At 31.8% G+C, this 17,930-nt stretch overlaps 1 protein-coding gene across 7 annotated transcripts in view; it reads left to right on the top strand.

The window, feature by feature from the left end:
* The window catches only part of LOC118191911 (cysteine protease ATG4B-like), a 115,533-nt gene that overhangs the window by 39,284 nt on the left and 58,319 nt on the right, over positions 1 to 17,930 (top strand). For all 7 annotated transcript variants that reach the window (XM_035362770.2, XM_035362773.2, XM_035362774.2 and 4 more), the window contains one exon: positions 7,302 to 7,400. In XM_035362770.2, coding sequence (XP_035218661.1) covers positions 7,302 to 7,400 — 99 coding nt within the window. The remainder of the gene's footprint in view (positions 1 to 7,301; positions 7,401 to 17,930) is intronic.

Here is a 17,930-nt window from a genome sequence, read left to right on the forward strand (position 1 = left end):
ATACTTTTTTACTCAAACTTACAAATTGCGCCAACCTGGTTGCGATAATACGTAAGTACCACATATTTTAATATGCACATATATATACGTTCTTACAGATATAACAAAAAATATTCTAGTCTGTATGTGTATATACGGCTTAGAATATTTTTAGAATACTTACCAATTTGAGGGTTAATAAGTGTGTTGATAAGGAGAAATTTTTAGAAATACATACATATACTTTGCTATGAAGGACTATTGTTTTCATTTTGCGATTTTGCATTCAAAACTTTAAAAGGCTGTATCACTTTTCAAATTGTTGCCACCAAATGTTATCACCCTGTATTATATTTAAAGAAATTAAATAAGGAAGAATCTGCATAAATGTATGTATGTTTCTTATATCGTGATAAAACAATGGTACCTAGAATCACCCAATTTTGAATGATGTAATCCTACTGCGAATATGGACATCTGAAGGCCCAAATTTGAAATTTGGAATTTGTTTTATTATCGATTTCATATTTTGTAAAACTTTAACGAATTTTTTATTAACAAATTCAACGATTTAAAAGCGAGCAATGGCAACACTCTACAGGGGAGGGGGACCCTTTTTATCTCCAGTGTGCGGAACTGTGTATCAGAAATTCTAAAAATATGCTCATTTTAAAATTATTTTGCGACATTGCTGTTGAACTGAATTTTATGGTTTAAATGCAAAGAACATGATATTTAATAAATAAAGGTAACACACAAAACGTTAAAAAAATGCTTCTTTGGACGTAATTTAAAATCTGAAACATTTCAGATTTTGTTAAAATTATATTATTAAGTATTATTAATTACTAATTATTCTTAAGTATTAGTTAATTATATTTTCCATTTAGTGCTGTTTAAATTAAAAATAACTGATTTGTTGTTCTCATCACCTGCCACGCGTTGTTTATGTTTGCCATCTACAAACTATTCTTATAACTAGAAATTATTTACAAGTAAAAAATCAACCAAAACACATGCAAATGCATAATGGAAAAGTACCGCCTTAAGTAGATGAGGGAATTTATTTCATTGGGATTCAGATAAGCACATGCAGGAAATAGATGCATATGAAGGAAATAGATGAAAGTATAATAAATAACAAAACTAGTATAATCTAGGCTTTCCTCCCACAACCTGCAATAGGAGCAAGGAAAATTTTAGTGGAGCAATACTTTAGTTGTGAACTGTGTGATACATCTTCAACGGTGTATAGCAGATGCTGGTTAAACTTTATGATGATAATTGTGAATTTGAACGTTTTTGAACATCTAAATCAAAAAGCAAAATTTTCCAGTTAGTGGAATTTGTGGAGAAGTGTATAAAAATCTTTTGTAAGAGAATGCCTCAATAAACAATTAACCAATGGATAGCAAAATTTGTAGTATAGTTTCAAATCCAGAAATTATCATTACCTGCGGTGAAGAAAGGGACAGAGAGGTTACTGAGAATGAAAAAAAAAAATTCAATTGACAGTTTAGTGAGAATTTTTACATGGTAATTACAAGACTTAGCAACTGAACAAAGAATTACGTTTATCTGCAAAATTAAAGAGAAAGTATTGGCACAAAAATATTAAGCAACTTAAACAACTTACCTTGACAGGAATGTTTAATAAGGCAAATAAATAAATATTAAGGTTTTCCTTTTGCAAATTTTGGTTTTATTTAAGTTGTAAATGCTTCATTATTTCATAAACTATTTCAGATTTTTAATTTTATAATTTCTTCATGTCATCATACTAGATTTAAACTGGTGATCTAAAATCTGCGTAATTCCCAAATCCGAAATCTCAGACGTCCTGATCTCGGACTTTGCACTGCATCATGTTTTATGTTTTCAATTATAACACCCTCTTTTTTTTACACCATAGGGTGTTACCACAAAATGGCTCTTAATTTCATTTTGGAATTTTGCATCGGAAACTTTAAAAGTCTGAATCATTTTTAAAATTGGGTTTCAGCTTGAAGAGATCTCGGGAAAGACATCGCGAACGAAAGCGTGGCGAAGAAAACAACACAAGGCAAAAACATCATGGTTCAAAATATTTTGGGAAAAAAGAAAGCAAAAAGTAAACATCATGGTACAAAATATCATCGTCAAAAATAAAATGGTTAAAAAACTTCATGGTTTAAACACATCGTGGTAAAAAATGAAGTACCTACAAATCATTGCATGATGATAACATCGCACACATTCCTTTTTCAAATCCCATACTGACATATTATGTAACTGACTTTTGTCATGACTAACAAATCGAAATCTGAAAAATTGATTTCACGCTATACATGAAAATATTAACGACACTGTAAGAATAAACAGTAACAAAACAAAATATAATTTTCATTAAAAAATGGCAGATTAACAAATGTGAAAGAAAATAATTAACTAAGCAGTTTTTATGGAGGTAACCTCAAGTGGTTATTTATCTTCCGTTTTCTAAACATTTTTAGACTGTATTTTTTCATAAAAAATTATCAATAAAATGTTATGAAAAAAAGGCTAATTTATTATGACTTTTGTTAATTAACTATGTAAATTTAAAATTCTTTTATGTTCTACTAGTTGAATTAATTTTCTACTCATTTAAAATTTTTAGATGCTTAAGTTCCCTTCTTATTTTTTTGGCAAAAATTTATTAGTTCTTTTAAAAATATGAAATATAGAAGTAAAAGAATCCCCCTTTCCTTCTTGCACTCCCAAATCATTATGTAAACATGCATTTACAAATTTTAAAACCCGAACACGCATATGTGCGATGTTATAATCATGCGATGATTTGTAGGTACTTTATTTTTTACCATGATATTTTTGATAACAATGTTTTTAAACTGCTTTATTTTTTATGACAATAATTTGTACCACGATGTTTTAGAACTGCAATGAGTGCTCTTTGCTGCTCTCTTTGAACCGCTTTTTGCTTTTCTCCCCTGATGTTTTGTACCTCGAAGTTTTCTCCCTGCATTGTTTTCTCTACACCTCAGATTGTTGGAACCAAATATTATCACAATGTATTATATTTAAAGAAATTAAATAATGAGGAATCTGCATAAATGTATGTATTTTTCTCGCATTGTGATAAAAGAACAGAACCTAGAGCCATCAAATTTTGAATAATGTACGTCTCCATGATGGCATCTGGAAGCTAAGGGCATCTGGAAGCTCAAATTTGAAGTTTAGAATTTGTTTTATGATGCATTTCATATTTCGTGAAGCATTTAGGAGTTTTTGATTAAGAAATTCAGCGATTTCAAAGCAAGCAATGGCAACACTGTACGAAAAAACATTTTTATCTCCTGCGCAAGACTGTGTATCTGAAATTCTAAAGATATGCTCTTTTAAAATTTTTTTTGATATTGCTGTTGAATTGAATTTTATAGTGTAACTGCAAAGAACATGCTATTAAAAAAAAATCCAAAGAGGTGTTTTTTTAACATTTTGTGTGTTACCTTTATTTATTAAATATCATGTTCTTCACACTTAAACCATAAAATTCAGTTCAAGAGCAGTATTGCAGAATAATTTTAAAATGAGCATATATTTAGAATTTTCGATACACAGTCTAGCGCGCTGGAGATAAAAATATTTTTTCTGTACAACGTTACCATTGCTCACTTTGAAATCCTTTAGTTTGTTAATCAAAAATTCGTTAAAGTTTTACAAAACATGAAATCGATGATAAAACAAATTCCATATTTCAAACTTGGGCTTCCAGGTGCACATAATTCACAGAATGATTACATTATTTAAAATTTGATGGCTCTAGGTACCATTGTTTTATGACAATGCGAGAAATGTACATAAATTTATGCAGATTCTTCATTATTTAATTTCTTCAAATATAATACAGGGCAATAATATTTGGTGGCAACAATTCGAAAACTGAAACAATGCTTGTAGTGAATCAATGCAAAATGCCAAAACGAAATTAATTGTCCTTCTGGGCAAATTGCTCCTTTGAACTAATAAAAGTAACACAATATTAAAAAAGCTCTCATTTGGGCATAATGTAAAATGTGAAAGCTTTTAAATTTTTGTTTTCTTTTTTTTTTTTTTTTTTTATTAGTTCGTTTTTCTTTCTTTTTTTTTGGGGGGGGAGGGGCTGATAATTAGTTGCATCAAATTGATTGTTGTTATTATTTTGTTAAATTCAATATTCAATCATACTTCTATTTATTTTCTTATTACTTATTATGATGCAATATTATATATATGAGATTTCAGTTCATTATGTACATCCTGTTTAGAATTTAATTTTTTTCCCAGTAAAACATTTTGTAAGACACAAAATAAGTGAAAATCAGTTGGGGTAATATCTGGGGAGTAAGCAGGATGTGGTAGAAGCTCCCAATTAAATTCACTAATTTTTTGAAGCATTGTCTGAGCCGTATGTGGTCTAGCGTTATCATAATGAAACAACACTTTCTTGATATTCACCATTCGTGGGCGTTTTTTGATCAATTCTGAGTTTAGATGGCAAAGTTGTTCACTATCAATTTCTGAATTAATTGTTTGATTTGGTTCTAACAGTTCAAAATGTCCTAAACAGGGTTGATCATCAATGCTGCTTTTTCCAACTTTAAATTTTTAAAATCATTTCTGGGCAGTCCTTACATTAGTAGTGTGTTCACCATGTACACTATTAATTTTTATCACTGCAAACTTGGCAGATTCACCACATGAAAATAAAAAATGTAGCACAGCATGTTTATACTGATTATCTATATTCATCTTTAAGGTACTAAAATGCGTTCAATATTTATGAAAGTTGGTGATGAACTGAATAATATGTTAGTCAAACAATGACAAATTTCAACTGGTTCAAAATTGTATTCTTTTAATAAATGCGTCATAGTGAATTCCATGCATACTCTTAATGCGCACGAACTTATGGACTGACCCGATATATAGTTCATCCCAAGAGGTAGTGCATGATGTAGTTCATTGCTAAAATTCCAAATTTTTCGTTGTTTAGAGGCTGTAACTTTTAATAAATAGAAAATAATTAGATGACTTTGTCGTCTCACCGAGCATCTCTTAAAATAACTAGCAACAAATTCTTTCATTTTAGGATTCAGGTATCATAATATGAGGTAAGAATTATACACTACTTCTCTTTAATGAATTCAGATTAACATTAAATTAAAATTCATTGATATTTTTTAGTGTTAAGTTATATATGGTTCGAAAATGATTTACATAAACAGTGGAGAAATAAATTAAATGCAGGGTTCATACAGTCCTTAAAAGTCCTTAGGTTTTTTGGAACCAATTTTGGTCTTTAAAAGTCCTTAATTTTGACCAAATTTGGCAGGAGGTCTTTAATTTTAATCACTTGAAATTTCTCTCTGTCTTTTACGACTGCCATTTTGAATGTGAATTAACATTCTGGACAAATATTTTTGGCGATTCATTGACAAATATAGTTATCTTTAGAGTCAGTCATGGATTATAATTTGTTCCTATTTCTAATATAAATGGTAGGATACTCCAGTTTCTGAGCAAGAAGTGAAACATAAGCTTTGTGAAATTGTTTCTTTTTTTCTAATGAAGAGCTATTAAACAACTTTTCGCTTTTGGGAATGTGAATTCTTTAATAAACGGTTCCAAATTTGGCAACTTATCAACATTTTGGCGATTTTAAGATAAGTTTGTATAAAAAATTTTTAATTTAAAAATCTGGGAATTTTTTGACATTTTTTTAAAACATTAAAACATTGATCAGTTTCATTAAAATAATGCTAATATATTGAAATAGTATTAAAAAAATAGCATTAAATTGGAACATTTTTTAACACACTTTATTAAAATGGAACATTTTAATTTTTCGCTATCATATTGTTACTTTTTTTTTTTTTTCTGACACCAGTTGTTACGTTATTTTCTTCCTTGACATTTGTACGGGGTTTATGTGGATTTGGAGTGAATAACGATGACAACACTTGATGGAATATTGAAACACACTTTATTTATCAATATTAATCAGGACAGCTCCAAAACACTTGTACAGTTGTCAAAGATCTACTATAAACACGCTGGAACAATCAGCGACACAGCCTTTACACTGTCAGGCAATAATGGTGGAGACAGCTCCCGACTCTGCTCGGTCGTTCTCAGAACTCCACATACTCTCGAGACTCTCCACGCTACAACTCGCGATGCATTCGACGACACACAGGAGCACAGCTGTGTGAATCATCTGTGAAAAACTGTTTCTTTTTTGTTTGCTTAATTTCTTTTATACATCATTCTAGCTTTATTATAGTATTTGAATAGAACATGTGGCAACGATTAGACAATTCTATTCTTTTTAAATGATATAAATTTTGTGCATTATGAGTTATAATATGAACGAAATATAATACTGTTAAGTGAATCTTGCGTCAGAGTGTTGCTATGGTAAACAAATACTAGAGTAATTTTAAATAATGCATTTATTCTATTGTGGTTTATGCACTGTTGGCGAAGTAGATTTAATTCAATCCAATAAGTTTAAATGAAATGCAAGAAAAATGTGTATAATTTAATATTCCGTACAAGCAAGTCATGTGGTGTACACATCAGGTTTTTTCATTAATGATCCTTAAAAGTACTTTATTTCGATGTGCAGAAATGTGTACGAACCCTGCAAAAGGAATTGTATACATTTTAGGGAATATTATTTTTTTTGCATACAGTACATTTGAACACAAAATAATATATATACATATATGTATTTATACAAAAGGTATCTTAAATAATAAAATTTTTTAAGAATCTGTTTTCTGAACATTAAATTAAAAGAAGAAATAAAGATTTGAATAATATTTTTTGATTCAGTCACAAGTAAGCCTTCTTGAAATCAGAATGGATTTCAGTTAAAATTAAATTTATAATTCTTTGCTGCGTCTGATAATTCAATATTATGGAAAGCTCCTGAATGCATGTATAAGAAGAGCTTCTACTGTCATTGAAATTCTTAAAAAACTTATCAGATAGTATTATTTTAATTCCAATGTTTAATTGAAGGGGAAAATGTATTGTGATATTTGTATTATGATATTGATTTTGTGAATGTATTGTATTAAAAATGGAACAAAATTTCATTGCTCTGATGTATTCATTACCTGTAATGGAAGCTTGTTCAAATATGCTTAATGTTAACAGATTTTCCTATTTCTTTGCAATACTTTACCTTAATGTGTTCAGACGAAAATTAAGACTTAATATGTTTCCTTAGATTGTCTAAAACTATAAAAATAACATTCAGTTTAACTATTTAATTTATTATCTTTTGAATCAAGGTGGGACTGGCCCTAAAACTGATAAATATTGGGGATGCATGCTGCGTTGTGGTCAAATGATCATGGCTGAAGCCTTGGTTTGCTGTCATCTAGGGAGAGGTATTTTTATCTTAGATCATAGTAATTTTGTTAGTTTCTATAACAGTACAATGTGTTTACTTTTATTTTATTTGTATGACATTTTTAATAATTTTGCTAAAATTTTTAATGTTAGAAACATCTTTTAGTCTTTTTTTTAAATTTTTAGACTGTCATATTCATTATAATGCTTTACACTGCCTTTATCATACATCAAACTTGGAAAATATTATCTCTGCATGGAATATAAGTTTATAGGTGAATCTTCGGATTATGGTAACTTGGCAGTTTTTTTGCAAAAATTTGGCGACCAACCCTGCTACAGCAACCTGCTAGTTTTTTTTTCGGGGGGGGGGACGCCATTTTGTTTTCACAAGGTAAAGGCCTTTTTTTTTTTTTTTTTTTTTTTTTTTTTTTAACTCAACATTTTCCCCAACAATCTGCTAGCCGAATTACGCTTATGGTAGAACTTTTATGGAACAAAAGTGCTTAATCATGATGAAGATTAGGTGCGAAATTGGGAGAAAGTGCAGAATCGACCACTGCTTCGCACGCTTTTAAGAATTGCACATACGCGGTATCCATGTACACATCGACCTATTTTCACTTAAAAAAATCCCAGAATTGCACAAAAATGGCATTGCGCACACTCTTGACTTTATCCATATACACATCGACTAATTTTCACTTAAAAAAAGTCAAAGAAAATATTGACAAAATAAATTGACAAAAATCCAATTCTTCTTACTTTTGTAAAAAGCGCCAAACAAATAAGTGGGCGATTCTGCACTTTAGCAGTGAAATTGTTTCTTAGTGCTTATTAGCTAAAATCACGATCAGAATTTTCCGGAAAATGTAACATGACATGTCTCATGATCTCTCATTTCACCGAGACAAAATAATCTGTGATCCGAACTGTGTACTTCTCAGATTATTGCTAAAGTCCTACCTAGCAACCTTTATCGCGTTACCAAAATGTCGCCAAACTACCTGTTACCATATTCCAAAGATTAGCCAGTTTATATTCTACATGACCAGATTCTCAGTGTTGCCATTTGCAAAGATCTTTATCTTTTGAACTTAATTATATTGTAATTGAACCTGAAAAATTTAAAAGCAGCAGATAGTGGCCTTAATAATTTAATATTTATATTATTATTTTAATAAAATCTTTGATTAGTTTAAAAGACATTTGCAATGTATTCAGTTAATAATTTCCATGTATGTTAACAGCATTGTAATTAGTAAAATATGTTTCTAATATATATTAAGTAAGGTATTTTTTTAATGTTATTTTTATTACATAAATGTGTAGTTTATTTTGTAATTAACTTTGGTATTTATAAATAAAGTCTCATAAACTGGCTGAATTAATAAATTTTTAAATGACTTTCATCAGTATATAGGCTGTCTTTGTGTTATAAATCAGATACATTTCTCAGAACATTTTAGTCAGCTTTGTAAGTAATTCAGACCCCTGAGGAATAATAGGGTTATAATAACAATATCACATTGATTCTTGTATTGTTATAATACTGCAGTGAAACAAATATCACAATAAAGTGAGTCACATAAATGTTTTTAATTAGAATTATGCTTATATAATACATATTGTACTTTGTTAAGTTTGCTATAAGGTTTCAAATAGCAATACCTAGATTTAAAATCATTTACTTAAAAATTATAATCATCACTAGATTCTTCAGTAAGTTGAAATTTTTCTTTGGCTGAGAGATATTTGATGATAATGCTTATTAATTAACAACAATTAACTTGATTATAGTAATGAAAAGATTGCATATTTTCATTTAGAGTGTTCAATATTTATAAAAACTAGAATTTTATATCCACATAATACATTTTAATTTTAGGAAGACAGTATTTTTTCTTTTCCAAAAACGCTTAAAACCATCATTTTGACATGCTGAATTAAAATCAAGAATATGCAGTACAAAGTCCGTAGTCCAGCCAGATTAAGGGTTTTTCCAGATTATAGATCATCAATTTAAATCTGGTAAGATGGCATGCAGAAATTATACAATTAAAAATATGAAACCGTAATTTATGAAATAAAGAGCAATTATGATATAAAGGGTATCAAAATTTAAAAAAAAAAAAAAAAAAAAAAAAAAAAGCTTAATATTTATTTGCTTACTTTATTAAACATTTCTTTCAATGTAAGTTGTTTAAGTTGCTTCATTTTTTGTGCTAACTGCGCATGCATAAACATTAAATACGCATGCGTTAAGCATACAAAAAAAAAAAAAAGTTTGTGGCTTTGAGATCCGGATTATAGATCATTCTGGATAATGGACGTCCGGATTACAGACTTTGTACTGTAATACGAGGGCTATCCAGAAAGTAGATTACGTTTTGGAATAAAAAAATAAACAAAGTATAGGAAACAAATTTTATTATATACAGATGAAAGCCACACTCAAATACTACTTTTCTACATAGTCACCATACAAATTAAGGCATTTATCGTAGCGATGTACGAGCTTGGAAATTCCTTCGTCAAAAAATTCGGCCGCCTGCGCCTTCAACCACTTCGTTACCTCTTCTTGCAGCTGTGCGTCGTCATCAAAACGCTGCATAGCCAGCCACTTCTTCATTGCTGGGAATAGGTGGAAGTCGCTCGGTGCCAGGTCGGGACTGTACGGCGGATGAGGAAACAACTCCCACTTAAAAGATTCAAGAACTTTACGAGTGACATTTGCCGTGTGGGGCCGGGCGTTGTCGTGAATCAACAAGATCTTAGAGCTCAACATTCCTCTGCGCTTGTTTTGAATTGCTCTTCTGAGTTTTTGGAGAGTTTGGCAATACCTTTGAGAGTTTATTGTAGTGCCTCTTTCCAGGAAGTCCACCAAAATTACACCTTTTCTGTCCCAAAAAACAGTCGCCATCATCTTCCTTGCCGACATTGTTTGCATGCATTTCTTGGGTTTTTGGGGAGAACTTGTGTGCCCCCACTGCATTGATTGCAATTTCGTTTCACAGTTCACATGTTTCACCCATGTTTCGTCACCAGTAATGATGCGATTGAGTAAAGAGTCACCATCCTTATGGTAAGCGTCCAAAAAGTTCAACGCTGCAGCCATTCGCTGATTTTTGTGGTCCTCTGTCAAGATTTTTGGAATCCATCTTGCACAAAACTTGTGGTAACCAAGCTTTTCGCTGATGATTTCGTGCAACAAACTTCGCGAAATTTGTGGAAAACTCAAAGAAAGTTCCGTTATTGTGAAATTTCGATTTTCACGGACTTTAGCATCGACTTTTTCGAGAAGTTCGGCGGTCACTATGCTGGGTCTCCCACTTCGATCTTCGTCGTGAACATTGGTTCGGCCATTTTGAAATCTTATGACCCACTGACGCACTCCACCTTCAGTGATAATGTTGTCCCCATACACTTCACGAAGCTGCCGATAGATTTCTATCGGTTTACAGTTTTTTGCAGTCAGAAACCTTATTACTGAGCGCACCTCGCAGCTCGCGGGATTTTCAATTAACGCAGACATTTCAAACCGTCACAGTATCTGAACGGAGCACAGCACGAACCTCTCACTAGCACGGCTAGATGCAGACTGAGCTGCGCAACGCTCTGACCCCAAGATGGCCGCGCTAGCCCTGCCCCTAGCGGACACAGACGGAAACGTAATCTACTTCCTGGATGGCCCTCGTATATTCAACTTGTTTTATAGACAAAGTTTCTGTAATTTAAATTTAGAATTATTTCTCACCAACAAATCACAAAATGTAGTATACTTGGATACGACGTTTTTATGAACTTATGTAATGAGATCCAAAAAGTCATTTTAAATGAAAAAGCTAAATTTTACATTTATTAACACATTTTCTTATTATTTTGTCTTTTTAATTCTTAATAACTTAATTTCGACCTACTCAGTTTAATTTCTTTGGCTCACACAGAGCACAGTTTAGTTAATGTATATAAGAGCAGAATAATTGAATTTAGTAGAGAGCCTTTGGCAGTGACCGATGACAATTTCATCACTATTTTCACATCACTTCTAGATTCACTTGAATTGGCTTTAGCCTTTGATAGGTGCATTTTTGAGGGCTGAACCAAGATTTATAGGCTGCACATTGTTTTGTGAATTTCATATTATATTATGTGTAAGTTTTACTGTGACTCTTATGTTCTGTTAATTCTACAAACAGTGGAGATCTTCTTTATTAGTTGTGTAAATCATTAGGTTGAAGATCTAATGGAAAGTTTGAAACTGTCTCCTGAGTTAGGTTACTTTACTGAAAGATTAGGCAGAGCAAAAAGTCACCTCGCTGTCTTTATGGAGCCAAAATTTAACATTTAAGACAGATAGGTTCCTACAAAGTGAAATAATATTGGGACTGTTTCTTTTAATCAGAGCTAAACATGTTCATGAAATTACCGTATTTATGCGAATCTAATGCACCATCGAATCTAATGCGCATCCCCATTTTAAGTCTTTAAATAATAAAAAAATTGTTTGTCGGCGAATGTAATGCGCATCAATGGCATGGGGAATTTATTAAATCTTATTTTAATACAACAATGGATTTGTATATAAACTATCAATCAATGGTATGATAATTTTATTTAAATTTAGATACCATATTTTATACAACAATGGATTTATACATAAAGTAGCAGAACATAGAATTAACCTATTAGTGGGCTATTGTTATGTGAAACAATCATCATTAATTACCACTACCGTATATACAGTACCTATCGTAAAATATGAACATGAAATAAATCGTATCATTTCTATCTAGCTAACAGTTTCTACAATCAGTGATTAATAGTAAACGTCTGTATTCGCTAATGTTTTAATCACTGGAATCCTCGCAGCTCTCTTCGTCAGAAGCAGATTCATTTCTTCTTTCCTCCTCCTCATCATCATCGTCATCCTCGGCGTTCCAGAGCACGTCATCTTCACTGCCATTCACTGAATTTGAAATGCAGCATTTCTTGAAAGATTTCACAATCATTGGTGCTTCGATGCTTTTCCAGGCAGCAGAAACCCAGTGTGCAATGTGCGGTGCAGCACACTTAATTTTTCCTGTCGGGGTCAATTCACAGTTTGGCTCACAAAAACATTTTTCGTACTCCGCTTGAACGTACCCCTTAAAAGGTTTATTTATACTAACGTCAAGGGTTGTAACACAGACGTCATCCCTCCAGGAATGATAACAAGATCACTGATTAGGCTGTGCATCTTCTTTTTTACGTCGTCAGTGAGATGACCACGAAATGCGTCCAGACAAAGCATTGATGGTGGATTGGAGAGCCCACCGGGATGGCATTCGCATACATTTCGGAGCCAGTCAAGCATTAATGATTCCGTAATCCACCCCTTCTCTAGGTTTTGAATCAGGACATCATCTGGGAACAGCTTTTCATTCTTAGGGGTTTTAGGGCATGTTTTTTTTTTTCATTTGAAAATTAAGAAAGGGGGAAGTTTGCACCAGTCTGCTGTTATTGCCAGCATCACTGTTACGTGTTGTTTATCACATCCCAAAGTTTTGATGATAACTTCCTTAGTCCCCTTCTCCGTAATGGTGTAGTTGAGAGGCATGTCAAACCAAATTGGCGTCTCGTCAGTGTCGCCAATTTGCCCCATTGAAAAATTCCTTTCCTTCCCAAGTGTGATGACATACCGCTGAAATGTTAGTAGTTTTCCCTCAAAATCTGCAGGAAGCTTTTGGCATATTGTTGTACGGCATCTTAAAGATAAGCCCATCCGCTTCATAAACCGATCCACCCATCCACGGCTAGCCTTAAACTCTTGTTTCGGTATTCCAAGAACTTCGGCCTCCTCTTTTGCTTTATTTCTTATGGTGTCACTAGTCACAGGTTGTCCATTCTTCCTCCTTTTATGTACAAATTCCAAAACTTTTTCTTCAATTTTAGGGTGTCTTCCTTTGCGAGGGCCAGTGAATTTCTTTCTACTATCTTTAGTTGCAAACAGTGCCAATTTCTGTTGCCGCTACAAGCGAACATTGCTCTCAGCTATGTTGAACTCTCTCCCTGCCTTTCTATTGCCATTTTTTTCAGCATAAAGAATTACTTTACATTTGAAAGTAGCGTCATATGACATTCTTCTCTGTTTGCCCTCCATTTCGTGACTACGTACTCTGCAGTTTGTATCCTCTATGCAATAATGTGTCTATGATAAATGTAAGGGTAAATGTAGTCGAGAAATACAGTAATCCATTGTTACGATTTAAATTTGGTTGACGTCATCGGCGAACTTTGCACTTGAATCTAATGCGCACCCCAATTTTGAATACAGTCAAAAGTCGTTAATTCGGACACACATAATCCGGAATGATCTATAATCCTGACCTCAAAGCTACAAACTTTCTGTGCATATGTCGTGTTGACGCATGCGCATAGGCGTTTACGCATGCACATAAGACCTTTACGGCTGCGCATATGCGTGGGCGCATGCGCATAATACATTTACGCATGCGCATTTAATGTATAACGGACGGTATAAGCTAAAATTATCAAATTATCTATTTCAGTTAATGTTGCAGATTGTGTTGTTCCTTAATCTTTGAATTGAATCCGGCTTATTATTTTTTGCAGACTGTTAGAGCAATTTTATAAAAGTAAGCTTGAACTTTCGATTATGTCAAATAGAATTTCCAATGCTGGAGCTCCCAAAGGATCTACAAAGGGAAAGTATGTTTCGATGTCCATCAAACAAAAAGTGTAATTGCTGCAAAAAATGGATAAAGGCATATCCTTTGTTTCTCTAACCATTCCGAAATCTGTTTTTCAATTTCATGCTGCTCTGCCGCGGAAGGGAGGGGTGGAAACGCCTTGGCGCGCAATGAATTGGAAGTTGATCTGTCAGCACTATCCTTATCTTCACGGCAGATGTGTTTATTTTATTTGTCTTATAATTCCTTACTAAATGTAGTATTTCATCTCGATGTACTCCTTTGATATGATTTAAATCAAATTCCTCGTCATTATAATTCGCTTCCAATAGTGAAAAAAGTGACACAGAGGTTAGTGAAAACGAAAAAATTTCGATTGACAAATTAGTCGGTATTCTCGACGCAGCAATTATAGGACTTGAACAGCGGAACTTTGTAACTGAACAAGAAATCATGTCTGTTTACAGAATTAAAGAGAAAGTATTAGCTCATAAAACAAAGCAACTTAAACAACTTACATTGAAAGAAATGTTTAATAAAGTAAAAAAATAAATATTAAGCTTTTTTTTTCGTAAATTTTGATATCCTTTAGATCATAATTGTTCTTTATTTCATAAATTACGGTTTCAGATTTTTAATTTTATAATTTCTGCATGCCATCTTACCAGATTTAAACTGATGATCTATAATCCGGAAAAATCGATAATCCGGAATCGCTGAAGTCCCGACGAGTCCGGATTAACGACTTTTGACTGTACTACATTTGGCCAAAAACGATGCACATTAGATTCGCTTAAATACGGTAAGTATAATGAATGTGGACAAAACAATATATATAAATTATAAAAATTGTAGGATGAGAAAAATTGTAGAAACTAAGAGACAAGATGCATTCAGCTTTTCATTGTGCATTGATCAAGTTCTAATAAATGATATTTTTGCTGTTAAGTACTAAAATTACTACATATTCTGGTATAATTACATTTTCATCTTTTTCCCAAATTGATCTCTTAAATTTGTAGTATATCTTCTATTTGTAGTAGGTCTGTTTTTATTGCACTTTTTAATTTGACATCGCACATGATAATTTGATTCTTGATCAGAAAATTTGTAGAAGAGATCTGGAAATAATTTCATAATTGTATGTTTTCATTGGAGTTCTTTCAGAAATTGTAGTAAAAATCTCTTCTAGGAATTATGTTTCCTGTAGCTTCTTTTTACAAAATCCATGCATTTATTTTATTGCAGTCAAATCTAAAATGTTGTAAATCATATGCATTAGTTATCTGAAAATTCCTGCTTTAACTGATGAATTTACAGCTGTTTGATCTAAAGTATCAGCAATATGCTGAGTTATGAAATCTATATATTTGGATAATTTCTTAGCATTATCTGTAATATTGACAGTTTCATGAAGAGTGCTCAGGGCAAATATATTTTTATTCTTGCACTGATACACAATAAATTATAATTTCTGCATTTGTAAGCAGAAGTGTAATAAAGTGTATGATTACTCTGAAATCTCTTAAAGTTTTAATTGAATCTCATAAACGTCATTATTTCTTTGAATCTATCATGTGGTGTGGCATTTTTTCATGAATCATGTTCGATTTATCCTATATGCTCTCCAAATCATAAAAGAACTAAAAAGGCATCGAGCTCAAAGAAGAGCATTAATCAGTAATCATTTAGAATTTGGCAGCAGGCTTCTGCATTCTTTTATTATATTTATTGTTTTATCTATAAATAACTGTAATAAACTTTTAACTCTTTCATTTTCCACATTTCTCTTTGCGTATGGTATTATTCCATTACATTTCAATGTTATTTTGACATTGAAAACATCCGTGTTGGCTATTCATTCATACTCAGATATATTCATATATACTCATATTCATATGTGTATATATATATATATATATATATATATTCATATTATGCCATTTGTTGCAATTTCTTCATTCTTTGGAAGTGCCATGGCCATGTTAGAAGTGTTTTGCAGTGTCAAATTCCTTTCAGTTGTTTTCATTTTCATTTATCGTTTGGTGAGTATATTTACGTGTATACTTTATGGAACCTTTTGTAATAAATCCAAGTATATTTGTAGTGTATGTTTTTTTTTTTTTTTTTTTTTTTTTTTTTTTTATTGTGTAAAGTCCTTTTCTTTTTGACATTATCTTTTACTAAAATTTTGTGTGAAGTATGAACCAAATAGTGTATAATCAGAATATGTTTTGCATCATCTGGTAAGACAACAGATTTCAAATGTTATAAAGCGTTTGGTTTTCAAATCACTCATACTTTAACATTTGTGTCATCCACACTGTTTAATTTGAACAGTAAAGAATGGATAAGTCTGTACTCCTGTAAATGCCTGAAGTCATGTAATTTTCCAAATTATGAAAAGTTTGTATTTGTGCACACCAGAACTGTTTGTCTTGCTCTGGAATCTTTGACACTGGTTGGGGCTTTTCTGCAGAGGTTGCCGAGGTATTTCAGGACACACACTGCCAAAAAAGTCCAATTTGATATGTGTTGTAAATTTTTTATGGAGGTAAATGTAAACTATTAATGAATTAAATGAATTGTAAGAAGCAGCTGAAGATTTTTTGCTTAAAATTTTCAGCTGCGTACTACCATGACAGTTTTTAAATTCGGTTAACTATTGAATGTGTGCATTCAGTTAAGCCTGTTTTCTCATGAAATATTTTGTCTTGAGCCATTAGCATTGGATACTCTCAATGTATGCCCTCATTGCAACACTGCCTTACCTATTGAATTATTTTTCATAATCGTCACTTTAAGCATAACTAATTTTTCTGTTATTTATTGCAAGTAGGGTGCAAGAATCTGCAAAATTATTAAAAAAAAAAATTATATATTGTTGAGTTTCCACTGTTTCTCCAGTTCTGTACCCACATATAATTTTGAAGTATTTATGCATTTATTCATTATTTATATACAAATTCTACTTTTTGCTTGATTAATATCAAAACATGTTTCATTTTGCAGTTCCTTCTGCAGTTCCAGTATTAGAAACTCTTTTTGATATAACTGAAAATTCAAACTTTAATTTTGATAACATAGCTGCAATAATAATAATCTGCAAAAAATAATAAACTGGATCAAATTAGAAAGGAAGGAGAAATAATGCAATTTGCTATATTAAGGGGGAACTTCAGTTTCTCTGAATCTAATTTGAACATTATCCCACTCCAAATAAGTATGTCTAAGGGATTCTCTTACTGTTTAGGTAAAAATATACCAAGCTCTCCACTACCATTCTAGGGCTGAAAGTGCCTATGTCAATCAATTTACTGTGCATTCATTTTAAAACAGGTAAAAAACAAAATCATTATTTGAGTCTTGCATTTGTAATATTTGATTTTATTATTCAACTCTGTCCGTTGTTACTGTTGGTTTAGGTACTGTCCCCTATTATCTGTTCATCACTCTCTCTCTAAAAATACTGTAACTATGGGCAGAATGGAATGGTGAAGTCAAATAATATAAACACAAGATTAATATAATAATTTTATTTCAAACGTGTTTTAAAATGAACACACTGGATTATCATTACCCAGGGTGTCTTTCCCTAACCAGTTGGTATTTGAAAGTGATATGCAGGAATCTAAGTTCTTTGGGAGAAAAATTGCTTAATGCCATATTCTTCGTGCCTAGACTTTGTAAAAGGGGGGATGAAATTTTTTCCCCTGGTGGTTCTGAGGTCTGAGTATTAGATTATTTTGGATACTGGACGTCCAGACTTTGGACCGTAAACAATTTAGATGCAGAATTTCTTATAGTATTTTAAATTCTTTCCTCTATAGAACAACATGTTAGTCAATCTAATTTAATTCTTTGTTTATTGAAATA

The sequence above is a fragment of the Stegodyphus dumicola genome, chromosome 5 (genome assembly GCF_044657685.1).
Source record: "Stegodyphus dumicola isolate Sdum_Otavi_A_Nest chromosome 5, ASM4465768v1".
NCBI classification, from domain to species: Eukaryota; Metazoa; Arthropoda; class Arachnida; order Araneae; family Eresidae; genus Stegodyphus; species Stegodyphus dumicola.